The sequence below is a fragment of the Atractosteus spatula genome, chromosome 6 (genome assembly GCF_055471065.1).
Source record: "Atractosteus spatula isolate fAtrSpa1 chromosome 6, fAtrSpa1.hap1, whole genome shotgun sequence".
Taxonomy (NCBI): Eukaryota; Metazoa; Chordata; class Actinopteri; order Semionotiformes; family Lepisosteidae; genus Atractosteus; species Atractosteus spatula.
The window spans coordinates 9,203,300-9,230,610 of record NC_142711.1 but is presented as its reverse complement, the minus strand read 5'-3'; the positions used below and the strand labels follow the sequence as shown (position 1 = coordinate 9,230,610).

Genomic DNA, 27,311 nt, shown 5'->3' with positions numbered 1-27,311 from the left:
GCTCGAAACGAGATACTGTAGGTATCAAACACGGGTATGTTAAGACTCTTCAAACAGTGCACTTTAAAAGCATATATAATAATTAATATCAATATAACATTAATCATTCATATTTATTTACTCCTCACAATCCACAAATATTTTAATGTGTTTCGATCCGTTTCCAAAACTTTGTATTCTGCAGGGTAATTGTAAAGGATTAATGAACATAAACACGCGTCAGTCAATTTAGAAACTGTATAGTCCACAGATCTACCCTATAGGACCAAATCACATCATAGTATAACAGTCCATTCAGTTGTTGAGCAAACAAAAAACGAAAGCAAGACTAATTACAGTTCATTTACGAATGTGTATAATCTTTCCTAAATCATTTAAAATCATTTTAGATTTTTTGCTGTCTAGAATGAAATTTTAGTTAGTCGATCTAATCATATTAAATTGCCTGAGGACACTGATAAGCATAAAAATAAGGTATGCAATATTATATCCATAGGTTTATAGGAAGCCTACTCTATAATAAGCAATGTATTTTTCAGCAACATACTGTATATCGAATCACAATTTATTTTGGTCCATTATTTAATTAGCTGATTCTTCTATGACTTTTTTCTCAATGTTTAATTTTAAGAAGTTGTCACTTGATGCAATATGTATTTACCTAAATAAAAATTGAAGGTGTGTTGTGGCAGGTTAGTGTCTGAAGCTGTTTTTGTCTTATTGTTTTGTCCAGATTTGAGCTCATATTTCCGCCTGTGCAAACATAAAGCACTTCTACAGTGTACATACTGTATGAAGACGTGGTTGTGTAGAAAAGTTGAACAAAATGAAAAGAAAAACAGTTGTGACTAACACAAGAGTCACAAACTCTACACTCATATGCAGGCTTCAAAATATTTTTAAGAGTACAAATAAATAATTGCAGTTCTGAAGGCAATTTTAATGATCTATTTGGTAATTATTTTAGACTCTTATGGGAATAAATGATAAAATCTGATTAAACTATAGAAGTCTTCCAGTGGTTACAAAAAATGCAGATTGGTGTTTTTAATTCATACATACAGTATTTAACTCTCTATTTTTTAAGCTTTTCACAAAGCAAAAATGACAGGTTACAAGTGATTAGACAGAGCATACATTTTATTTCTTTTGTTCATTTTCACTTGAAACTGTAACATTGTACATGAAAGCTATATGGAAGGTGAGGTCATAGCATCTTCACAGTGAAGGTTCCTGTGTTATACCGTTCACGCTGAGTGACACTGGAAAGTGAGGTTATGATCGGAAACCACAGCTGATCATTTCAGGCAGTGCTGGTTCAGAAGACCCCCTGTCCTCCTCTACACAAAGCCTTTGGTTCAGTAAATAAAGAGGCAGTTTGATTGCCTGGCATGCAGCTCGACGCACTCGGAGGCAGACTGTGTATAAGGCCAGGGCCTTCGGCTTTTCTTCCTGTTTGAACTGTAAATTCAGTTTATCATTACGATGGCAATTCATGAAAAGGAAAGCCGACTGAGATTAGCAGACACCGTGATAGAATTTGAGGGTCAAAATTTGGGGGGGGCAGAAATTGACTTCCAAAGATTACCCTTCAACGATAAACTGAAGAACTCATTTACTGAGGAGCTGTTCATGCCCTTACACAAACAGAACCTTTAATACCATGTAGCACTTTTTGACTAATTGGGAAAATGTTACACACCCCTGTTGTCTTCATTTTTATGGCAATGAGTTTATTTTTAACAGGTTTTCTTATTTTAAACAGGAAATTATGCTGCACACTAGCATTTTTTTCTGAACTTGTTGCATTAAATCCCAACTTTAAAAAAATAATGAATGAGAGTTCATCTTTTTCACGAACAATTAACTTGGACCTGAAGTTTTAATAAAAAAAACACTACAAATGAAACTTCTGACAGGATAACTGCTTACATATGTCTTCTTACCAGTATTTTAGATTCTTTTCATATACTGTAATAATGAATGTGTTGAAAGAGTTAATTACATATTCATGCCGTTTGTGAAAGGACGTGACTACAATATGAGATAATCTGTTTAAGTGGTAGAGCTTAAGAGACAGAACACAAATTGTCTACGTAGCAGCGTTTGAATCAGTTGTTTTTATTTCTTCATTTATTATCTAATAAGCCATTTGCTGTATTTACATCTATTCACAAGAAGAATCATGGGAGACATTAGGATGGTCCCACCAGTATTGTTGGGAATCTGACAGACCACTTCACTTGACAAATGTTTCGTTATTCAGACATGCGTTTAGTGCAAATGTTTTAACGGAAAGTGCATTGCCAACCAGTCAGGCATGAAAGCTCATTACTTTAACAAATGGAATTTTTTAAAGCACAATAGTTCTTCAAGAATCTGTAACAAGTACAGAGTTGTAGGACTTTCTGGAAAAGAAAATTCAACAGCTTTACAGGAGCTTTACATAAAGCAAATTACATGGACTCAGACAGAATGGCATATTTTCAAACAGTATTTACACAAATATATTAATGTACTATATGCTCAAGCTTGTGTTCCTAGCGTCCTTCTCACTCCCAGCCATCCCAGAAAAAGCACTAACCTTCATTCAAGAAAATTTCAGTTTCTGAAAGCAGTTTCTCTTCAAGATGGAAAAAAAAGCTTTGTTGAAGAGATACAATTTATGCAAGAGACCAAATATGAAAAGTATTTAACACAAATACATTTTCCATGTAATCCATGTATACAGTTCACTTTTCCACACGAAGAAACACCATAAGAGACCACCCCCCTGCAGTTTTGAGAAACCGCCTGTCTGCGGTTGTCACTGCAGCAGGGCGACGGCCGCACAAAATTGAAGTAAACCTTTTTCTTCCTCCGCCATAACAAAAGGTGCACATGTTGCGTGAGTATTAAACGCAGAACCGTCACGGGAGAGTGTTTAAGTCTGAGAAGCAGATGACGGCTCTCCCTGATTCGAACCCTCACCCTGACCGGAGCTACTCAGGAACTGTCCTGTAGCCCCGATGTACAGTCGAGAACGCATTGGCCACTTCTGCAAAGAAAACAGGACAAATATGAACCCTTCTTCCATTCATATATGATCTGTGCTGTATTGAGCTCATCCTTGCTTCGCGTATTTCTTGAGAGAAACACGACCAAATTCATTACAGAAAACTGGATAGTCTGTGATGAAGTAAAATAACTGTTTTCCAGAAGCGTCGCAGCCTAGATATGCGAATACTGCGAATGGAAGTTTTAACAATTTATTTTGTTGTTTCAGATTGTGTGTTAGTTTGTTTTGTCGCAGATACGCCACTGTTACGAATCATCAAATACTTCAGCTGCACCTCATTAAAAAGTACTATGGCTTGCTTACTATAAACACAAAAATAACTCAAAACTGTTTATTTTGTGAGTGGAACGTAATACGGACGACTTCTACATTTACACATAAATATTAGTAGTACACCTCCAATTTATTTAAAAAAAAATTAGTCAGTCAGAATTAACAGATTGTAAAGGTTTTATTTTGTTTGCTATATTATTTATTGAATAAAAACAGCGTTTAATTTAGCTATCCTTACTCAATGTGCGCAACATTTCATTTAATACAATGAGATAGTGGTTTAAGGTTTAATCTGAATGCCGCGACATCAAAAATCACTGAAATGTTATACAATTCAGTTAAAACGTTTGCACAATTCAGAGTATCGAAATATTTTCCGCTTTAATACCATAGCATACTGTATATTTGTTAATAGGCCATTGCGGTTTTAATTCATAATGTCTATCACATACGTTTCAAAATTATTTTTAAAATATATTGTTTTATCCTGAGCATGATCTGCACGCAAATATGTTTCTCATGTTTATCCCACTGATTAAAACGGCAGACAGAATGAAGTTGTTAAAGGTAATTATTGTAGGCCTAACGCGAACAACAAGTATTATGGCTTGCTTACTATAAACGTTTACATTTACTATAAACATAAAATAAACATTTTTGAGCTCATTGTTGTGACTGGAACGCAAATTGGACGACTTCTGCATTCCCACAAATAAACATTGGAGTCGTACACCTCCAATTTACAAAAGACCAGCCATTTTTAAGATAGAAAGTGTAAAGTGCATTTGCGTAAGGTCTCAATTAAAGATGACAATGCATCTGAAATGTACAGTATGTTTTTCACATCATATTTCGGTAGGTTCTCTGTCAACAGTTTTGGAAAATTAAAACTGGCTCGAGGACACGAACACGTAGCCCAATATCTAAAACCATATGAGCCATTTGTTACAATATTTAAACAGTTTTACAGTAACTACACTGTCACGTTATCATAAACAGCAATAATTCCTTTAAACGACTAGATTTGAGATTACGGTGTTGGTTTGTTTTTTTACACTACGGCTTTTTTTTTTAATAGAAATAAATTCCCTTATGTTTACTTACTTTCACTGGGTGGAGGTAGCCGTCCCCTTTCAGCGAGTGTAAAAGTTCAGCTTGTCTGGTTCCTTCTCCTTCCTCCATCCCCTCTTCCTGGAGGGTCCTGGTCAGGTGCGCGATGTACGTGGTGGCCAGTATCAGGACATCTAGTTTTGACAGTTTGGTGTCCGGAGGAACGGAGGGCAGAGTCCTTTGTAGCTCCAGGAAAGCGTGCCTGAGCGTCTGCACCCGGCTCCTCTCCCGGGCCGCGTTGGCCGCGGCCGGTCTCCCCCGGCCGCCCAAGCTGCCAGGCCGGACCACCCTGGAGGGGGTCAGCGCCCCTGAGCGCCGCCTGTCCGGGGACAAGAGGGCGTCCCTGTCGGGGCTGGGGCTGGAGCTCGGGCTGGAAGAGGGGCTGTCATCCATGACTGTTAACGAATCATTCCCGCTATCCATAAGGCGTGCGTGCCTTCCAACCACAGGGACGCGGCACCTACTGCAAACCTGCGCAAGAAAACCCATTTGGACTTAATCATGCGACAACTTGAATTATTATAACTCGGTCGCACTTCCTTTATGAGGAAAGTGTTGTACAAAAACATGAGAGATGTGTATACCTTTTAGATTACATATTAATATATATACAATCGTGACTATTATTTAAAAAAATCTAGTTGAAGTGAAATAAATGTATTTATAAATATATATATTTCTCATAGCCTAGACCTCTACTTTAGATTTTCAGGCACATTGTGGATTTTAAGAAAATGTGACCTATAATCTTCAAAAGTGCCGTTGGTTTAGGTAACGTAGTACTGGATTAGATAAACTGTGCAAAACACATTTATGTATCTATACCACTAGCATTTCATAGAAAATGAAAAAAAACATAACCTGCATAAAAGCTTCTTTCATGGCGTCACTTTCGTCAAAAATTGATAAAAGACTCAAAATGTAAACGTGTGAGGTTAAAGACTTCGTTAGGTAATCAAAAACACGCATATTGCGGTGAAAAGGTATACTTTACGAGCAATAAAACGACGCTTTTCAGGTCCATTCTCCAGTACAGTATATAATCTGTGTCTTAACTCTTCTTTTTGTGAGGCTATAATAAGTATTCGAAAGATTCTAGTAACACAAACCGCCTCCGGTGGGTTCTGTTTTAAACCGCACTTAATCGAGAAGTATTTATTACACGCTTGTTATCTGTCATTTAGTTGGACGTGCATCAAGGCTTACCTTTTAACGTCCCAGATTGTAGTGCTCTCCGAAGACGTTGCATGTAGTCTGCGAGAGTTGTGTCGGCGCGCAGAGCTCCTCGGATTCCCCTGTTCCAGCTCCCGGCCGAGAAAGCTTTATAACTCGCCGGCGGCTGATGTGGAGGAGAAGTGCCGCGTCCCTGCGTTCGCGAGTCGAGATCTCACCTGAATGAGCGTGTCGGTCTCTGGAGCCTCTAATTTAATGGAAACACAAAGAGTTGACAGCTCTTTCACTCCGGAGTAATTAATCACAACCTCTTAAGTCTCTCTGGCAGCAGGAGAGACACCCAGCTCCGCTCCTACCCCAACTTATTTTTACTGGAGAATGGAGACCCATACAGAACGCCAGAGGCATTTTTGAACTGTATACCACCTACAGTCTGCGTAGATATTAAACAAGACTTAAGCGCACTAATGGCAGATAGGGAAGACCAATAACTAATGTGAAATCACGTTATTTTTATCTTAGAAATAAAACGCCTCTTTCATGAAACCGTTCCTTCCTACTGTAACCTATGTGTAATAATGTAACATACTGTAACTACAAAAAAACGTTTTAATAGGCGTCCATCTAATCCATTATATTATACCAATAATCCTATACTTTCTTAATATTCAAGGTGTAGGCTGGTTATAAAATGTTAAAATAAATCGAATGTGGACTACTAATTTATTCTTACAGTATAAAGCATTATTTTGACGTTTTAGATGTAAAAAACCCAATACAGATACGCGGTTTAAGATGCATATTCTCATTGCGCTGTCACACCGTTTAATTTCCACAGTAACAGCTAATAAATAAATCCTAAACTGCAATCAACATTCATGCGTGAGGAAATTCTTGCGAGCCTCCTAAATTAATCACACTGATTTCCAATGTCCGCTAACGGGGATCTCGGCAAATTAATGAATGGAATTATTCATAACATGTATATCTCAGACTGTTCTTAATAAACATTGTTTTTGTAAGGATGAAGTAACAGCATTGCTCCAGGGCACTAATTATAAAGCAAAGCAAAAAGGTTAAGTAAGCTTTTTTCCCTTAATTACTCTACGTCTTTCAGAGGTTGTACGCTCGCTTTCTTTTTGGGGTTCCATCAAAGGTACGCGGGGAATTACGTTCTGTGTGTAATAATATAACAACCTATTTAACTAACTCCCTGTCTTTCAACGGCCATAATTCTCACATCATTTGCCCGACCTGTCAAGGCAGTAACTCAAACTACATGTGATGTAGACAATACACATTGTTGCCACAGATAAAATGAAACACAACTGTGAAATCTTAACATTTCATTTTTTTTTCTACAGCGTAATAGATCGGAGCAGCGCGGAGTAATTCGTTTGAGATTTCACGAAGGTCTTTTGGATAATGATTGATTTTCATTGCATTTTTTTAAAACAATAATTAGGTTAAAAGAAATGTAAAAACAGAATGTTTTAATCCGATTTTATATTGCTGGTTCCGACTGAACCAACCCTCGCCTTCGCTGTAGTGTTAAAAACGTAATTGGGATAAAATTGCTTAATGTTCACATTAAGCTCAAACCTTGGAACAAACGTCTGAATTATTATTTAATTAATCTGGAACTTAGACTAACACAACGCTCATTTGACCATTTACTCAAAAACGTTTAAACAGACCACGCACGAAAACTACTGTCTGCTTAAACAATGAGAATCCGAACCCGATCACTCCCGATCAAAGGTAGGTTTTGAAAACATTACTATTTACCACTAAATTAATACGGGTAAAACCAAAAAATAAACGAAAAGCGCACACCACAATGTGCGTGTATCAACTGACTCGATATACAAACGACATTGTTGACAACACAAATCAGTCACGTTAACTATGTGGTAAACAGTCTACATCAGAAATCTAAACAAACATAATTTTATTATGACGACGTCGGCTATATATTTTGTTTTCTCATTAAAGTATATGTATCGGATGTATATTATTATTATTATTATTATTATTATATATGGGACAGTGCTTGGCAGCACAGGGGCGCGGGGTTCAGTTCGGATCTGGGGTGCTGTGTGCGTGGAGTTTGTATGTTCTCAGGTAGGTTTTCCTTCCGTAGCGCAGTCTTACCGATACCTTCATCGGTTGACCTGGCCCTGGTGTGGTGTTTCCGTATAAATCCCGTATAATAGCGTTTTGCACTCCAGTTCTCCTTCGACCTCGTACCGGTTATGCCGATAATGCGGTTATAAACCGTATTTTTATTATTGTTATTAAGGTGAAGCTAAAATATTATTTAGTATAATTCGTTTACATTACACTGCAGGCGGAGTATTTAACATTAACCAGTCATTGGATTGCTTTGCTATTTTTCTTCACTGTGGTACAGCACAAGTAGAATATTCTTTTAAAGCCTAATGACTACATTATTCTTAAAGGAAGAAGTAATACGTTTATTCCATGCTGATAAGAGAAGAAAGAAGACACAACGTTTCGGCCTTGGAGCCTTCTCCAGGTGTGAGAAAGACCACACCTGAAGTCTTTCTCACACCTGAAGAAGGCTCCGCGGCGGAAACGTTGTGTTTTCTTTCTTTTTTTTTCATCACGGAATAAACCTGTTACTTGTTCCTTTGCAGCCTAAGCATGCTGACGCAGCTACCCACCTGAACATTATTCTTAAATATACATTGACTTTAACCTGGGGTTTATTACAAGTTCTTTCGCAAGAATTAAATTAATATTTTTCCCCAAACCTTATTTCAGTAGTTCTTACAAACAAATGATTTTTGAAAAGTCAAATAATGAAAAACAGGTTTAATTTTTGTTTTTAATCCAAGACGTTTTACTGTCTTGCCTGCTTGGTGACCGGTGTTTTTTTTTTCTGTAACACGACATTTTTCCTGTGATAGTGAACCACCCTTCTGAAGTGGAATTATCCAGGCGACTGTCACCTCTGGACAGAGGTCTGTTGCCCTAGATTACTGCAAGAGCGCTGGGAACGCGACTCTTCATCATAACACCCCTCAATCTCAAGAGATAAAGCGAGTTCGAACCACAACCAACACCTTTACCAACAGTCAATCAAATTAATATACTCTCTATGTCATTTTCTAAAATTATGTGTAGTATACTGTAGTTTACATGGAGTCACATTGGACACAGTTTATTCAAAATATATATTTTATAAAACTAATAATTTTATAATATAAAACTATTTTATAATAACTAATAAAATATATATTTTGAATTGAGGTAAAACAGTAATAAGGTAATACACACAAACATCCCTAGTTTCAATCTCAAAATACTTATACTGGAAAATACTTTCAGGAACACGGAAACTGAAAGAACAGGTTTCAGGAATTTAACATAACGAACGGAAAGACGCACACACGCGCTTGTTACCAAAATAAGTTTATTTTGGGCTTTAAATCAGATTACATCACCTCATGCCGGCACTGAATAAACATAATGTTACAATTAACAACTGGAAATTTACAGGACAGACACAATAAAGACATTGAAAGGGTTCCAAATGATTTTCTCAATTATGTTAAAATTTAATTCTATTTCATGGGCCTCGGGACGTTTTGTGTGAATTCTGCATCTACGTTTCTTATCGCATTTTCAGAAGTTGATATTCAACATTGCCCTGTATGCATGATGGCCTATGTGTCACTGAGAAAGTGCTGGATTCCGACATTGTGTCTGGATAAAATAATAAGGAATCAGAGCACAATAGCTGCACTATCCCCTCTCCATACGAGCATGTACAGCACAACCCAACAAGTAGCACTGCAAGCTGTCATACAGCTGCATGACTGAGGACCTTAGGGGACTCTGCTACATCCTGGAGTGGAGCTGCACTCTTCGAATTCTTCAAACTCTGACATCTATGTGTGGAGAAGAACACAGAGAGATATCCATCAGTATTACAGATCATTAGTGTTACATTATTACCAGTACAGTGCACAACAGTAATTGACATTAGCACATTAGCCTGTCTTGGAACGGAACATTTATTAATCAAAACTATAAACTCCTACGGTTTACAAATAAGAACAGCATTTTTTTTGACAGAGACAAACAGGAATAACCAAACGCCAATGACTTGCCTTGTCATTCCTAAAAAAATAAAGCTAACCATTCTTTAAGTGATTTCACGGTTACAGTGTTTTTTAGGGTTTCAGCCTATTATGCTGAATATCAAATATATGTTTTGAATATCATACATTTGTGAAGTATTCACAAAAGCTAAGTGTTCCTTTAGTTAGTAAGGAGATATTATATCCTGTTTGACAAATGTCACCTACACGTTCATTAAACAAAACAACACGAACATTCAAGTGTTTTCCTTGGCCTTCAACCAAGCAAAATTCTGAACAAGTAATTCATATCATTCAACAGCCTGTGTAATTCCTTTTAGCTCTGAGGCCTGGTTTATTTGTCTGTTTGTTTATATCGTCTCAATACTCATTAATTACAAGCAAGCTAAAATTCTCACATTTTAATTATGCATTACTTATAAATGATTTCCACTGAGATATGCTTATTTATTTTATACTGTAATATAAACCTACCCTAAAATATCAGGATATATCAGCTACAGTGATTTATAATAATATTATTAAAAACTAATTAATTACAAATGAAGAAAACAGGATATACCGTTTGTTTTATTAAATAAAGATAAAGAAACATTTTTTTTGCCACCTTCAAAAAGCAATGATAACCATTTACAGAAAAAATAACTATAAAGGGTTGTTCTTCTAATTCTGAGTCTACACTCTGTGGGTGACAGGGCCTTCTCCTGTTATGCCCCCAAGCTCTGGAACTCTCTCCCCAAGGATATCAGAGAGTCACCTTCTCTAAACACCTTCAAATCCAGACTCAAAACCTTCTTCTTTAGAAGAGCCTTTACTTAACTGGTTCCATTCTTTACCCCTCTGCTCCTACTGTATTTAGTAAAACCATCCACGGTCTCCTCTGCGTATTGTGATTGTGTTTTATCTTGTGTATTCTTTTTATTTATTGTTGTTGTCATTCTGTAAAGCACTTTGTGAAGCCACCTTTAAAGGCGCTATATAAATTAAGTTTATTATGAAATTGTGTCTAAAACACTGTAATCTTAATACATTTCTATGGATAAAAGTGTAACATAACTTAAAAATAATCATGGTGGCCCCTCAAGACAGAGGCTCTCCCACTTTCTAAAGCATTAAGTGGACTGAGTTCTCTCTGTGGCTCTCTGTGTTACTCCTACCCTTTCTTGAACCTATTTAAAAAGCGAGACTATTGCGCTCAAAGATACAAAAGCAATGATCGCAAAAGGTGACCTGAACCTACAGCCCTGTGGTTTGGATCCTAGAGCCTTTTTTCTCTCCACTATAGAAGGTTCAAATCTGGTAGTCTGCATCTAAATGAGAGATAAACAGTACCAGCACTGAGGAGCCCTTCATTCACACAAGTGTTTAGTTACCCAATCAAACATATCACAGGCACACCTTAATCAGCTTAACAATCGACCTCACTTTTCCAGCAGGTTTTAAACCGATAAAATACATGCTACTGGTTTGGTGGAAGAGATAACAACTATGCTGCTCTTTAGAATGACACCTTGGCTCAAATTACTGGTAGCCTGTCTCCTATAAAAAAACCTATCTTGATTCTTTTGCCTGTTTTTCACACAGTACACAAATGAACAGCACTCTATGAAAGCAGCAGGACAAAGTCTTGAGCAATTTGTGGACAACAGAGAAGACTACTTGTCTATAGGCATACACATTGTGTCAATAGGATTACACGGATTACTGCTTCTATTTCAGTGTTATTGAGAGGGGGCACAATAATCAATAAAATGCCCGAATAAGCTAATAAACTACTGTATGCTGCCTTTTTCCCTCTTCTGAACTATGTAAAGCAGCCAAAATAGCCCCAAAGCAGAACCTTTTCTCCTGTGTCTGTTTAGTGCCAGAACCTGAGGCAGGCTCCTCTTTTAGTAAGAGACTCTCAGTCAAGTCACCAACCAAACAGACAAGATTACTGGAGGTAACTGGGGCAGGAGTCAATAGAGACAAGACCAGACCTGGTTTTAGCTTAGCTTCATCTATACCATAGTGAGAGCAGGAGAGTCCGATAATGGAGGAGCTTCAGCCTTGAACTCAGAGAGAAGCCACCTCATTTTTTTAGCCTCTGCAATCCTGCCCAGTGTGACCACGTGACTGTGGGGAAGATGGAAAGGAGGGTAGGAGCAATCCTGTTGACATTCCTCTGACTTCCAAGCTACTAGAGCCCCATCCAAACAGAAAAACAGATAGGTTACTCCAAGCATTCTACATTATCCTGGGGTCAGCTTGTAACACAGCCCAGAAAAGATCAAACAGGTAAATTCTTGGGCTAAAAGGAATATCCTACCAGGCTAATAACACTAACGCTAATAACACAGGCTGATATAACTAAATCTTAGATCTCAAACAGACAAAGGAGTGAGGAAGCCCTATTCAAGTAGTCAAAATCCTCAAATGCTTTGACACCTTTAACCCTACTGATTTCTTCAGAAACAACAGCGAAACACAGACAAGAGAACACAAATGTAAGAGGAACTAAAGAATCTTAAGAAACACAGATATTAGGAAACTAAGAGAAAATGCATATTACAATGAGAACAGTGGGTGCTTTACACAATGGGCTGTAGAGTCTTGAACAAGCAACCTAGTCATGTTGCCTATGTCTATGCAGCAGCATGGTCATTTCTAATGTGATAAGGTCCCAGTGTCTCTGCATAGAATGCTACCAATTACTGGTGCATAAATCTTTTCAGACTTCAATTCAGTATCACGTTGAGCAGAATGAATGTTGTTACAGTTAACTATTATGAAATGCATTGTGTTTTTTGACATGGTGACATGTCACTAAAGACATGCAGAAGAGAGATGGAGATCAGCTTTTACCCAAGTAAAATTGTTAAGTTTTCACAGAGCAAGCAGGAATTTAAAAATGTAAATGTAAAATGTGATTTACCAACTTTAGAATGTGTTCATACACAGTGTGGCATATGGCACAGCGCAATGGGCAAGTCTCAGGACTCACAACTGACAGATGAGTTCAAGATCCTGGTGCAGGCGCTGGTGTTGTTCCCTTGAGGGAGGCAGTTTACCCCATGTGCTCCAGTCCACATTGCTGTATAAGTGGGGACCAGCATTGCTGGAGGCAGTCCTTGCAATGGTGTCACAAGCAGGGGGATTCATGTTGTCTCAGTCTGTGTAAATAGGAGGAACTCTGGCCTGAAGAGCCACTATTTACTGGTGTGAATCTTGCTCTTGTCTTAATAAACAGTATCATCCCATGAACACAAAGTGGCTCTGATGACATACAGTATAGTGCTTCTTGGGGTTATTACATTTCTAGACCTTTCAACTGCCTGACATGTATTTGTTTATATGTCACTTGTACATCTATATATAACTTTGTAGCATTGAGCATGGCAAATATGTTTCTAATCTTTTTACAGATGATTCAGACAATTTACCTGTCTTTTTCACAAGTTCTTGAGTGGAAAAGTTACACTTTCTCTGCCTTTATGTCTTTATCAACGCACACTTAACCTCAGCTCAGTAGTCATACTGGGATTCTCATTTGCACACTTCTATTTGTTGCTTTGGCACTTGCTGGTAATTTTCCGTCATGTTAAATGAGCCACAATGTGACTGTCTCGTTATTTATGCTGATGGTGGCTTAATGAAGTGGTAAAAATTCTGTCCCTGTGTTTTAAGCAGGTCCATATCACCCTCTAACCTACTTTGTAACCTACTTTGATACTTAAAACACCAAGGATGAAAAGCAAAGTCCTGAAGAATGCCAGATGGGATGAAATGTTTGAAGAACAGTTCTCAGTTTAAACACAATGTTTTCTATCAGGTGTATAAGATTTATTCCATAACAAAGCAGTTTCTGTAATACCAGAATACCTACAGTAAAGTCAGTTCCACCCAATACAACAAGCATAAAAGGCTGCACTGAGGTACAGCAGGACAGGAATCCATAGTCAGCTGCCATCGATAAATCAATAGTAATCCTGACTAGAGCAATCTCAGTACAGTGTATCAGTCTGGACCCAGAGTTAAATAGCTTAATCTGTGAGTTTATTTCAGAATGAGCTATTCAGTTATCTTTGCTAAAACACTTAAGTTAGAAACTGGATGATAATTTGAGAACTGGTTGGTGTCTAAGATCTGCTAAGGGCCAATAAGGAATAATTCCAGATCTTAATGATTTATTGACAACAGGACAGAGAATATGAAAATTTAGAGAAAGCAAGAGAGTGATAACAGGATCCAAGGAACCCGTAGCTGCTGAGGAAAGGCAATACGAAGCTCTGCAAGATGCACAAAGCTTGAAGGTACATACACCATTCTCAGAAGTGGGAAGTATAAGTCTGACTCATGTAATCAATCTTCCCTTCTTCAGATAACTTCCCAAAAACTGTGGCCTCGTGGCCATCAGTTCATTACTGTAGGGTTGCTGGTGTTGTTGGAAGTTAAGTTAATGAACAGCATCTCTCCGTATACATTCATGAAAACGCACAAATTTCATTTCATTGAGCAAAGCTGGGTGTTGTACCAAGGGGAGAGATGTGTAAATGATACTTCTCTAGCTTTTCCTGCAGCTACACACTTTAAAATTCTCCCAGGGGGAACTTAAAAATGTATTGGAGTCCTCAGGAATAGCAGACAGGAAGTCTCTGATAGCAGAACTTCAACAGCTTGAAAAAACAAATCTGAATTAATAAGCCTGATGAATACGCTGCAAACGTAACAATACACTTTGGTTTGTGAAGTGCCCGTTTCAGGGATGTACAGATCACTAACAGGCAGATCATGGCTGATAATACAATACGGTATGTGACCTTTGTCATGAGAGGGTACAGTATATTCAAATTCCGAGTAAAGCGAGGACAATTAAAGAAAGCAGAAAATTCTGACAACATTCTTTACAATGCTTTATTTTGAGAATCCAGCTTTGACAGAATTATATCTGTTCACTGAAATTGTCCATAAAATTGTATGTAAAAATTGGTTACTGCCTAAAAATCCACTTTTTCTTTTGGCAGTGCAGACACTAAAGTCACTGCTAGTGTAGAAAATCCTATTTATTTGCATGGGGAAAAAAAACTACTGAGACTGAGCAAGTGACAAATAACAGGCCATTCATGAGGCACACTGAAGGGAAGGAAATAGGCAGTTAAGTGAAGCATGTTTACATTAAAATCACTTATACCAATTTAATGCCATTTTTCTTTCTGTGGTTTTAAAACTGAGATTATCATGAATTTTATGCTTTCATTTTTAAAATTTTAAATGCAGTAACATGGCACTTAATATCTCTAGTTCAGTATTAGATGAATAATAAAACTATTTTTAATCATGTAATCTTACCAAGGATAGAAAGAGTCCGAACAGAATTCAAAACTTTACCTTTTAATGACCAGCTGTCATAGATTTTATTTATAGGTAATTTACAAATATTTTAATAATATAAAAATGTCTCTAACTACATATATTTCTTTGTACTGCTATCGTGGCTTTTTTAATTGTGTACTTTATTAAAAATTCTGGACTAGCGTGTTAAAACGTGTTGTGTTCTGCAACTTCCTAAATGACGAAGAAATGACACGGGACTGACCTTTTCTTTCTTCTCTGAAGACACTGTAAAGTCTAGAAAGTAAGTGGCTGAGGCTATGTTGCCATGAATGGAATTGTTCTAAGGATTTTCCAGAATTGTATAGTGCACACAATACTGCTAAATAAGGTATGCGGTATTTCTGCTATGACACTACTGTACGTCATACCTTATCGCACTAGTGTGGGTTTTGTGGAGGTCTGACTTGGCTTTCAAAGGCGGTCTTCCAAACTCCATTGGCTTCCTCTTGCTCGGAAAGCCCGGGTGGGTATATGTGTTTGGAACAAGATGGGTTGGTATTTGAAACTCAGCTGAAAGAAAGACATTGATCAGGCTGCTTACAAAAAAACACAAACACAAATTATCCACGGTCATTACAGAGGTAGGATTTCTACTTTGTGATGTTCTTTGGGTAAATAAATGTGAGAACAGCAGCGAGACAAAACAACAAATTCAGAAAAATACTATTGAATATGTTAATAGCTACTCATTTCTGTATGACGTCAGTGAAAATAGTGGATTATTCAGTGATTTTACTTCCACACAATTTAACATAAAAAAAATAATTGAAACCCCTGCACAAAAGATCTTGAACAGATACCAAATGTAAATCGAATATTATACCACTAGTAAAAACTGATCTGTTTTGAATGAAACATCTACGTATTCACTGTGATTTACGTTGGAATGTAATTAGAGATGCAAATTAGGGCGTCCTTTATAATATGTGTGTTATACTGTACAGTATATGCAATCATTACTATTTAGAAGCAGGCCTCGTAATAGCTATTGGTCAAATAGAGACTGCCTGAGGTTAATCAAGGCTTTTTTTAAATATATATAGGAATGCCCCACATGGTATGAAACATGGCTCCATAGACCGTCATTTCAATCACAGTATTTCTGAAATAATATCAATCGTTCTAGAACACTCACAAGGCTTTGAGTAGGCAGTTTGTTCGCCTATTAGTCTGTCCTCTTTGCTTTTCCTCCTGGCCTCTCTTGAAGCTTTCCACTTTATTAGAAACTGTCTGGACAACTCGTTAATCTCCTTCCCATCAAGGACCTCTGCAAAACAGGGTTCATCAAGAACAGAAAGTTTAAAGATCCCGACTAAAATTAAAAGGCACTGCATTTTTACTTTCTGAATCAGTTATGTATTATGTTAATCATAATACCTTTTCCTTTCAGAAATTAAGAACAAAGTCAACCACAGCTCAATAATGCAATATCCTGCCATTTAGGAATGTTCAGTTTTTACTACACTTTTTTTCCATGAGGCTTGAATCGCCCAGAAAGTTAAATCATGAGCTAACAGACTCACAATAGCGATACTTTGTTGCTTACAATATTTCACAGTACAAATATTAACTATGAGAAACATTGAAACATTCTCAGAAGTAAAAACTAAACCCTACCATAAAAAACCTTTAACAGATTAACTTTATGATTATCATATGATCATATACGTATGATGTATCACATTTACATTTCACTTACATGTAAGTTTTGTTAATATGCTAAGTATAGCAAAATAGCAAACTGAAAGGACCAGGCATATACATTAATTTACCAGTGGTGTGTGTGGTTTGATTAAATGAAACTTATGTTTTAAAATGGTGAGAGTGATCTGCTTTCTTTTTGTTTAGAGTGTAGAATGCATTTCAATATCAGAATGTTCCTAAAAAAGCTTGTCACAATCAAAAAGACTAAGTTTCATCATGTGTGCTATGGAATTTGAATTAAAAAAAGAGTAAATTATCAAGATAAATGGAGTCCATCTTTGAACAGAAAAATGAATTAATGACAAACTTGATTTTCATCTCAAGCAATTATGAATAGAATTTTAAAAGAAAAACCAATTTAGTGATATTTTAAAAGTTTTAGATAAGATGCTAGCTACAGTATATGAATTTATAAACGCACACTAAAGAAGTGTTAAATTACAGCACATCCAGCTAAAACTGTAAATACATCTCACCACATAAAAGGAGCAAAATAAAGCCATTGAAAGTGCTTATTGCCACAAAGAGTCCTTAGTCAACTCGTGACTTCATATTTTACAGTTATGCTGATATACAACTAAAACATGAAAATATTTATCTTCTTTTGTTTCAAATGCTTCAGTTTTATATGCTGAGAGTCAATGATTAATACTGACATCCTGCCATTTTCTTACCAAGATTCTTGCACACAAGTATCAGTCTGTCCCTGAACTTGGTTTTATGGCATACTGGATTTCCACTCAAATCCATTCGCCACAGCTGGGGCCACTGGCTGAAAACCAGCTCTAACTCCTGGGATTGTACAAGAGAAACACCATAATTCAAATCAAGATGGAATACAGTATTATTCTGAAAACACTGCAAGAAATTAAACAGATGAAACTATGTGACAGTAATTAAAAAATGTTATAATGTATAGTAGCAATGTAGTAGCATCAGTAAGGCAACTTTACCATTTTACAAAGAAACAAATAAATTAGGTACAAAAACTTTTTAGGGTGCTGAAAGTAAATGAACTAATCTTCGAGGAGGACACCAGCTTGTTTTAATAAATTGTGTCTCCTCACATCACGTAACTCTCGAGTTACCTCGGCGCTGCTTCCAGAACACGCTGCCCACCGTGTATGTTTATCTAAAGGAACATTAATCCAGGGTAGAAATATGATTACTCTCTGGACACGCTCTGATTGTCCGTTGCCTTCCTGTCTCAGCTAAAGTGCTTCCACTTTTCAGGCGATCTGTAATCAGTTCTAAAGGGACCCCTCTCTGCGGCGCGCTCTCGGCTTTGATAAATGGATGTGTCAGGGCCGTCACTCAGAGGGGCTCGCTGCAAAATACTGAGCTGTAAATTATATTCCACGTGCAAGTGCTCGATGTACCAGCAGCGGCCCTGCGCTCGGTTAATGATGACCATTGATGAACCTGTATTTGACCAGCGCTTCGATCCTGATCCACTGCGTCTAGCTCAAAAGCACTAACTGGGTCTGCAGATACCAATTTGTCACCCGGCTGACTGCCTGTCATAATCTATTTAAGAAAATCTATAATTTTTTCCTCTGGATCCTGACTAAATTGTGTGAAGAAAAGATTGATCTTTTGGAGGTAGTGACTTTGTACAATCAATAATGGGCAGAGGTTGTATACATTATAGAAGATATCTGATAAATGTTGGGCTTCTTTGATGTGTGTACAGCAATTATATGCAGTCTGCAATGTGACGGTTAAATGTTTGTATTATTTGTCAAAGTTATCTAACTCCATAAACTCAGAACGCCACCTCACTGTTTACATAGAAATGCAGACTGAAATTTTAAAACTCAGTTTGAACCTTTTAGTTTATACAACCTTCCACAGGACATCTGTAGATTTTAGAATGATCTTTGCAATTAAGAATGTTCGAAGAGTTTACAGTAGGTCGACAGTCCCTGTACCTGTTACAAAAGAAACTAAATCTTGACTGCAAATTAATACCCCATAACTAGTCCTAAGTGTGTTGAAAATCGAATGTACCATTCTCTGGAAAAACAGACCGTTTATAAAAAAAAAGACCATGCTTGTATAAGTTGTCAGCAAAGTCAGCCCCATGGGAAATTCTTGCTGATTTGTTGAATAATTGTGACCCTGTGCTCGCACACAAAGACAGAGAACTGCCCGACTCTCAGGATTTGGTTTTCTAAGTCCCCAATCACCATATCATTTCAAGCATTACTGAAGAATTCATCTTTATTATGGAAACAAGCTCTGTTTACAGTGTATTACAGAACATCTGTACTTACATAAAGCTCACGTTAGTTTTAAAGAGTGAAAATACTCCAACAATTGAGTTTTTCTGTTGGTCCACTTCCACACAAGACAAAAGCTGAAACATTTGCATATTATTTGAGGAACATTAGTTTTCCTTTTCAAAGGCTAAGAAATTATAAATGATAACTTAGGATCTTAGGTAAATGTCTATGGGATCCTTAAGTATTAATCACAATCTATTTCATTTATAATTTGTGTTGATCACGATTTTATGAGATGATGATTTTTCCTCCTTCATTTCAAAGCTGTACATTGTTTTTGATTTGGGCTTTACAACTAAAATTAATCAGTAAATAAAATTAAAATATACTATTTAATAATGAATGCGGATATATTAGAGAAGCTTTTATATATAAAAGCCTGTAATAATTAATAATTCAAAGCAAGTTATTTGTTAATTCCCAAAGTCAGGAAATGATCTTTTTACCTTTATATCTTTAAGCTGATTATCTGCAGCATCAAACTGAGTGAGGTTCTTCAGAACGGCCAGTTCTTTAATTTCATCAATGTGGTTGTTGCTGATGTTGAACACACACAGAGAATCCTACAGACAAATGGTCAAATGGTCAAATGGGAGAATGTTTTAAAAACAGAATCTAAGCTACGTAGATACATTTTCTTTTAGGTTGACGAGTTTTGGGCTTTCATAAGAAAAATTAGGAATAGCCATTTTAAGTGCCAATTAAAGTGTTAGAATAAAATACTGTAACAGTGTAACAAATGGAAACCTTAAGAGCTTTGACTAATTTGTATTTATCATTCACAAGTATTTATGTTATTTACAATGTTATTTTCATGTTTTATAAGTATTGTGCATTTGAAGTGGACAGCTAGTCCTGGTTTTGATTTCTTTGAATACAGTCCAACTCCAGTGCCTGTAATCCAGGAGGATGTTCAATCTCATACCACACACTACGTGCACCCAAGCCATAGAGCTGTAACCACATTCACCATTCCTAAACAAACTCATACGGTACATCTTCTACTGATAATGCTACAGGATCTGTAAGGTACACAGTAAATGACAGCAGACTCACATCTATTAGTCAAATCTCTCTCTGTTTATAGTGTATGCTACCAGAATAATATTCCATTTTCTATTAATAACTGGTAGAAAAAAAACAACAATTAAAAATACAAGATTTTTCATCTGACCTCATTTCTGTCAAGTTGCATTTTTTTTAATTTAAAGATATTTGTTTATTACTGTGTTTTGTACTTACACTGTTTGTGATCAGTTATACTATCTGATCAATACTTTTAATTGTACATGTCAGGGGATTTTAAATTCTCTCAACTTAAGTATATTTAGTAAAACCTAACCCTAAGGCTGTGATTATGTAGTATTTATGTTACAAAAAAAAATACAACACTAATCTCTATCTTTGTACTACCCACATAAACCATTAAATTCAACAAAAAAATAATTTCTTTAATACAAACCAGCATTCAAGCTAAATCCTTTCTTCTGATCTGATTTAGTGTCTAATTTGTAAAGTCCCAAAGTTCGAATGTAAATAGGTTCCAGTTTCAAATTAATGCAGATCAAGCCACTATTCTCAACTATAACAAAAGGGGATTAAAAATTATACAACACTAAACATTATTATAAAACATTATACAGTTTTAATCCAAAAGGTTAATGCAATTCCTTACTGAAGAATATCAGAGACATTAGACATTAAGCATTAAATTATAATTACATCTTGGATGTACTCTACACAATAATAATCCTACATACAGACAAACTTAGAGAAATCACATATTTAATTTTGGGAACAGTAAGTAATCACAAGATTGGTGATTTTGATCTAATGTGAACTGTGTTGAAAGCATCCTTAACCTCACAGCTCACCCTGTCCAAAAGGAGAGCAAGACAGACAAAGCAGCGGTCAGTCAATCTTACAGAGAGCGAGCGGAGTGTCCTGGGATCAAACAGGAGCTTCTCCCCACGGGGCAGCCTCTGGCTCTCAATGTGCAGCTCCCTCAGCTCTTTCAGGTTCTCCAGCCCTTCCACCACTGTGATGCAGTTCCCTCCCAGGTACCTGAGACGCAAAACACAGGCCTCAGTGCAGAGCTCAGCTATCTGCATTTTCCTCACAGGCAAACCTGATGTCAACCAGTCTCCAAACTCATTTACCCACATTCACAGAAACTGCAGATCAGCAAATGTGAAGGAGATGTACAGGGCCTCTGGCCTGGAAGGCATTCAAAATCCTTAAAGGCACTGACAAAGTCAACCCAAAATCAAGAGTGAGAAATGAAGCCAAGGACTACAGGTGGAAACTACAAGGAAAGTGCATTGACAGCCAATAACAGGAAGCACTTCTTTATGTAAAGGGTTGTGAGAGTATGGAACAAGATACCCAGCCATGTTGTTGGAGCTGACGCTTTGGATTATTTTAAAGAAATGGCTGGATCAGATCCTCTGATCAATTAGCTACTAACTACCAAATGGACTAGAAGGTCTTAACAGCCTCCTCCTGATTGTAACCTTTTTCATCTTCTGATCCTCAACAATCATCAATCGGTTTGGACGGATGGGCTGTCTGTATACTCACAGTTTGGAGAGCTTCTGAAGGGCTGACAGGTTCTCAATGAGTGTGATGTTGTTGTTCTGCATATACAGGTGAGTGAGGTTGGATGCAAAGCCAAGGTTACAGATCTGTGTTATGTGATTGTCATACAAATAAAGGACTGTAAGGTTCCTGCAGACGGAAAGGTCATCCTGCGAGAGACAAGAACACAAGTGTTACTCCGTATGACAAAATGTATACAATTCTTTTCCGGCTTCTTGGATTGCAGACTGTGTTTTGTGAGAGTATGGAACAAGATACAGTACCCAGCCACGTTGTTGAAGCTGATACTATGGATTCTTTAATGAAACCGAGACCACATTGACCCCAGGTACAACCAGACACTCACGATATCTTCAATATTCCTGTTGGAAAAATTCAGGTGAGTGAGCTTCTTGAGGTACTGCTCCAGAGCCTCGTTTCTTTTGCTCTTCCCATGAGCACTAGTCCTGGCAATTAGGTCCACGCTGAGACGGACCATTCTGGCTGGTCAAGGGGAGATGAGGATTGACGACGGGTTTTCAGTTTTGTTAAGCACTTCTCACTGAAGAATGCCAAAAGAAATCCTGCAAAAGAAAACAGGTGTATTAAGAGCTATACCATATGTTGTATCCATACATTGACATATAACATTAATTTCATTCCAAAGACTCTCTAAAGAATACAAACAAAAATACAAATGTACAGTGCGATTCATGTAGGTACTCAGGTACTATATAATTGTGCATAAATTGTTATAATGAATGTTCAATGGTAAGAATGTTAAGAGCAAATGAAAAAAAGGAAAATGATGAATGTCACATTCAATAGCCTTTGTTAAACACAAAGTTTGTTCAACACAGTTAAAGGCTACTGGGTGCACAATCTTATTAATTGACTTAAAAAGAATACAAAGAGCAGAGAGAAAGGTGAAGCTGAGAGCTTTAAGCTTCACCCCAGTTTGTGTTCCAAGCATTATTATACTCCCACTGCAGGCCTAGAATAAAAGGGCCTTTATTTAAATACTCCAGAGATTTTTCTATTGGTCTGACCTAAAGACATCTGAGACTCCCATGTGCATGTTCAAGAAATTAGCCCTTTGCATATTTGGAAATCACAGGTTTGTCTCAAGCTTTTCTATGAGTCTGTTTCACTTAAAATTAAAATAGAAAAAGAGTCCTAGAATGCTGGAATCCATAAAATACACTGCTGTTTCCTGCTTCTACGACTGAGAACTGAATGAAGGCCTGCATGGCCATTTATCTACATCTACAAGTAACAACCGCATATCAACAGTCTGGCTGGCAAGGATGGCTTTTTCACACTTGATCTTGGGGCATGAGACTGAGAAGAGACTGATATTAAAGCTTCACCCTGAGAAAAAGGCCCTCCTGTTTCATGGCCACACGAGCAACATCAGGCATCCCAGTAATAGCACACAGAACCTCAGAGATGTGAGTAAATTAATGCAGTTTCCTGTGTACCTTTGGTTTACATAATTGCATGGCAAGAAAAAGAAAATGAACACCCACCCCAGGAACACAAGACATTTGGAAAACCAATGATGGATGTGTTTTGATATTAAAATGCTAGCAAACCCCCCATATGCCTGACACTTAGCAGTTGAGGATTTTTACGCAGTATGAATTACTCCTGATTAATATTTAAACCTAATTATTAGTGAATTGGGGGAATGAAACCAAGTATGGTTACTGAGACAGCTGAGCTTTCAGGTGAGCTTTTGCAGGGTATAATATTACTGAGCCTGCAAATGCAGGATGCTTGCATACAGTAGCACTGAAAAGCCTGTTTCACTACTGCACAATTTACAACTGTTTGAATTAAGCTTTCTAAAACAGAATAAAGCCTTGAAAATGAAAGCAGTTTTATATAAAACTTATCTTATCTAGTTTTCCATGCTTTGTCTCTGACAAAGGTTTCAAAATATAAGCTATTGAGCCTAACAAAAAATCCAGTGAGCCACTGAATATTTATCCTTTAAAACACCTTGAGAAAGAAACAGCAGTCTCCTTCATAATGAATATTTACTGATAATTGTTAATAATCAATTTTCAATAATGACCAATTAATCATTCACTAATTGATCACTAATTAATATGATTCAATTAATCATCTTTTTTTTTTAAACAGGGATTTAAAAAATTGATACTGAATAACTGTAATCTGCTTTTACATTGCGTTCCATGCTAAAGTAAGCAAAACTATTGATACTGCAGTTCATGTGAACTTAGAAAGATGGATTTGTCTGTTACTTTGCAATATAACTTTTTTCTCAATCACTTATGGTAAAAGTATTTGTCTCACTGCACTTTGTCCTGTGTTCCAAGAATAATAAAAATAGTTTTGTAGCATCATAACATTTTTAGACAAAGTTTTGAAATAGAAGATGTTATTTTTTCTGGATTATTGTATTTTCTGTAGGAAGATTCGGGATCTTTACTCTGGACTATTTAAAGCCAAAGTGAGAGAAACCCCCATGGATTTTCTTTCAGATCTTGAAAAGAGAGAAAATAAAGTATCCGGATCTGCGTCTGCCAATTTTGTAAGATGATTTAAAAATAAAACCTTGACAGGTTTAGGCCTACATCATTCCACCAGGTAAAAAAGTCAGTAAAACACATTCTGTTTTGTGGAGCACCTGCTAGACACCTTAAACAACACATTTTTTATTTAAACGAAAAAAAAAACTAAACAGTTGATGAATTTTCAGGAAAAAAATATTTTGGTGCCATTTAATAAACCGCTTAAGACTGCTGTCTTTTGTACACACACATAGAAAAGGACAGAATTACATTCATTATACTACACACAAAATGTAACCAATACATTATGACAACCTCGCCAAACGAGCAGGGCATTGAAGACGTTTCCAGTTCTGGTATATTTACCAAAGTAAAGGCGCTATTTAATTCTTCAGTTTAAAACAAATCGCTTTTGCCAGAGACTTACACACTCACTTATTTAAAAGCCTCAGTGACATGCGACACTGAAGACAGTACGAAAACAGTTCGGTTTCTGGTTTACCTTGAAACATCTTGTAGTGTCAATGGCCTTTCAATAACAAACGCAAAAACTCTTCGGCTACGTAAAGAACATGCAAGCGAATCAGAGCTAAAAAATAAGCAACACTAATGAATGACAATGAAATAAAATTCGTTTGATTAGATAAATAATAATATCTGACCCGTAATCCATTTCACCAGTCCTCATCCAATACACAATAAATTTAACAGATGAAAGACAATTTCAAAGTCGAAAGTAATATTCGATTTACCTGCTGCGTTGTTATATAGCACCCACAACTACGCGTCACAAGTCAGAAACGGCTTTCCCCCTACCTTTTAAATGCACTCAGAATTAACCCTGGCTCTCCATATCGTTCGCCTCAAGGTGAAACAAGAGCAAACGTCGCATTTTTATCTGCGACAGGAGCCACAAGCGCCGCGGCCGCCGATGAGCTCTGCGCCGTGTTTGGAGAAGTTTCGGAGCTGGTTGCTATAGAGACGGAACGCCGGGAGACCGCGTGTGGGCCAAGCGGGCTCAGTTAAAGAAATAAAACACCACCTTCAAATACCACAGTATTAGCGACATTGTTCGGGATTTTGAGTAATATTGCATAAACATTTAATGTTGTAACTTTTTTTGTTTGTTTTTCTCACTACTTTCTTACCAGTAATATTCTTGGGGATATTTCGGAAAGATGACTACATAAAATAGTAGTCAAATCTGCCGTGTTACCTGCAGTATTTACAGTATTTTTAGTTTTCCAGCTCAGCGAATTAAATAGGTTAGGTTAATGTTGAATATAAATGCATGTCGCAATAGGAAAAAAAAGTACTTGAGTGTAACATTTTCTTCGGGTTATTCCTAAAGAAGAAAAGTGTCCAACACTTAACCGTTTAACCCGCTCAGATTACGTTTTGTTGTCGTGGCTTGTCAACCAGAAAATGGTTCATTTTTCAGTTTAATCAATTTTCATTACTAGTATAGTATATATACTAGTTAGCGTTTTCTAATATAAATTCAAGAAAAATAATTAAAACAGTCCCCTTAGCTATCTTATTAAAATTCTTTGTAAATGTAAATGGAGACAAATTTTATTCACGGTGCTTTCGTCTTAACCAAGTTTATTACCCTTTTAGAACAACTAAACTGATAAAATAAAATAAAATACTGATAAATTAATTCACAAATATATTCTGAAACTTTTTTTAATTTCTATTTTTCAAATTTACATTACCGTGCTCCTTCTTCTAAATATATTTTGCGCCTGCATTTTGTATAAAAACCCTTCCTCCGATTTTTATTTTTATTTAATACACGTTTGTCTATTTTTCTCTGATTTATAAGAACAAAAATGGCAGGTTGTACATTAAAGTTTTAGTATATGTGATGAAAGCAGTACAAAGCGAATCAGTAATATCCCATTATATTCCAAATAATTGTACTTGCTGTGAGCGTAAAACGACATAAACCATGGTAGGCAAATTATTAATAAACGTATTAAGTAATGGAATACACCCTGTTAATATTTGTTTATAAACACTGTTTAGATTTCATGTGGAGTCTTCCATTGCATGTATCCTTGTTATGTAAATTTTTAACAAGTAAAACAGAACACCCAGGGGCTTTTTAAAACACATTTCAGCTGTAGTCTGTGTTGCTGGAGATTGTAAAAACAGAAAAAGGGTTGTAGATTTGTTTTCAGTCAACCTAATCTTGGTGTTATTAATGCTATTGTCACATTCCAGCAAGGAGGACATGCCTACTTGAGAGTAGAAAAAATACATGATGAATTGATACACAGCTTCAGCTCATTACTCAAAGGTGAGGCATTTCTACAACCGAGCACATTCTTGTCAATGCGGTATTAGACAAAACTAGAAAAATAAATATTTTCGAATATGACTAAAATGAGAAGAATGGGTGGAGGGGAGGGGGTTAAGGCTGTTTGTGATTATAAAGGATATCGTGCCCCGAAATTTACAGAAAAAAATAATTTCCTTTCTAGTACAGTAATGTCATCTCAACTAAACACTGGCCCCGAGGTAATTGGATCTAAAACAAATATTGCAATTCACAAAGGAAATGGTAGATGAATTACTTTGGAGTTAAGTTAAAAAAAAGAATGATCTGTGCCCACTGCACACACTCCCTTTATGGGTTGTTGCTATACTCAGCAGACCATATAACGAAACATAGTAAGATTTTTTTTACTAGTTCGCTAATTAATTTGCACATCCAGCAATACAACAGAATAATTTCAGTTTGATAACGTTAACAAAGTCAAAAACTAGTTCCAACACAGAAAAGCATTTTTTCACGAAAATATAACTCAGAGTCTCACTAGATTTTAATACTTACTGCAAATAATGGTGTACTAATAAAGTTAATCTAGGTAAAACAGTTAAGTATAGTTAATATAGTAATTACATGTTTAGATCTATTATTGCATCATGCTGTAGTCTATATTAACAGTAAATTGAGCTGTAATTGCCAGTGCTTCAGAGTGGTATTTTCAGCAATAAATTAGTTTTAATTAATTAAGTAATTTCACAGTACTGTACATAATAAATCAAGAGGTGCTGTAAATCGTATTTGCAACAGTAA

At 36.6% G+C, this 27,311-nt stretch overlaps 2 protein-coding genes across 3 annotated transcripts; both read right to left on the bottom strand.

Annotated features, from left to right (window-relative positions):
* Positions 1-2,923: 2,923 nt before the first annotated feature.
* Positions 2,924-4,930, bottom strand: tcf24 (transcription factor 24). Its single transcript, XM_088919073.1, has 2 exons — positions 4,436-4,930; positions 2,924-3,037 (listed from the first exon to the last, which is right to left on the bottom strand). The coding sequence occupies exons 1-2, from the start codon at positions 4,928-4,930 to the stop codon at positions 2,924-2,926; spliced, it is 609 nt and encodes a 202-aa protein (XP_088775199.1).
* Positions 4,931-9,065: 4,135 nt separating this feature from the next.
* ppp1r42 (protein phosphatase 1, regulatory subunit 42) lies at positions 9,066-25,200 on the bottom strand. Of its 2 annotated transcripts, none has more exons than XM_088919058.1 (9): positions 25,040-25,200; positions 22,051-22,267; positions 21,687-21,853; positions 21,032-21,170; positions 19,553-19,669; positions 17,496-17,613; positions 16,253-16,384; positions 15,486-15,627; positions 9,066-9,531 (listed from the first exon to the last, which is right to left on the bottom strand). In XM_088919058.1, exons 2-9 carry the CDS (start codon positions 22,180-22,182, stop codon positions 9,444-9,446), a joined length of 1,035 nt encoding a protein of 344 aa, XP_088775184.1. In that variant the 5' UTR covers positions 22,183-22,267; positions 25,040-25,200; the 3' UTR covers positions 9,066-9,443. The 2 variants fall into 2 exon arrangements, with proteins under 2 accessions (XP_088775184.1, XP_088775185.1); XM_088919059.1 differs by having other exon boundaries at positions 24,976-25,050.
* Between the last annotated feature and the right edge of the window lie 2,111 nt (positions 25,201-27,311).

Coding starts and splice junctions, on each gene's coding strand:
- tcf24 (XM_088919073.1), bottom strand. CDS start 4,930: ATGGGTTTTCTTGCGCAGGTTTGCAGTAGGTGCCGCGTCCCTGTGGTT. Junction 3,038..4,435: donor GCTACCTCCACCCAGTGAAA/GTAAGTAAACAT, acceptor TTTTCTTTGCAG/AAGTGGCCAATGCGTTCTCG.
- ppp1r42 (XM_088919058.1), bottom strand. CDS start 22,182: ATGGTCCGTCTCAGCGTGGACCTAATTGCCAGGACTAGTGCTCATGGG. Junction 21,171..21,686: donor CTTCAGAAGCTCTCCAAACT/GTGAGTATACAG, acceptor TTTGCGTCTCAG/GTACCTGGGAGGGAACTGCA. Junction 15,628..16,252: donor AACTGCCTACTCAAAGCCTT/GTGAGTGTTCTA, acceptor TCTTTCTTTCAG/CTGAGTTTCAAATACCAACC.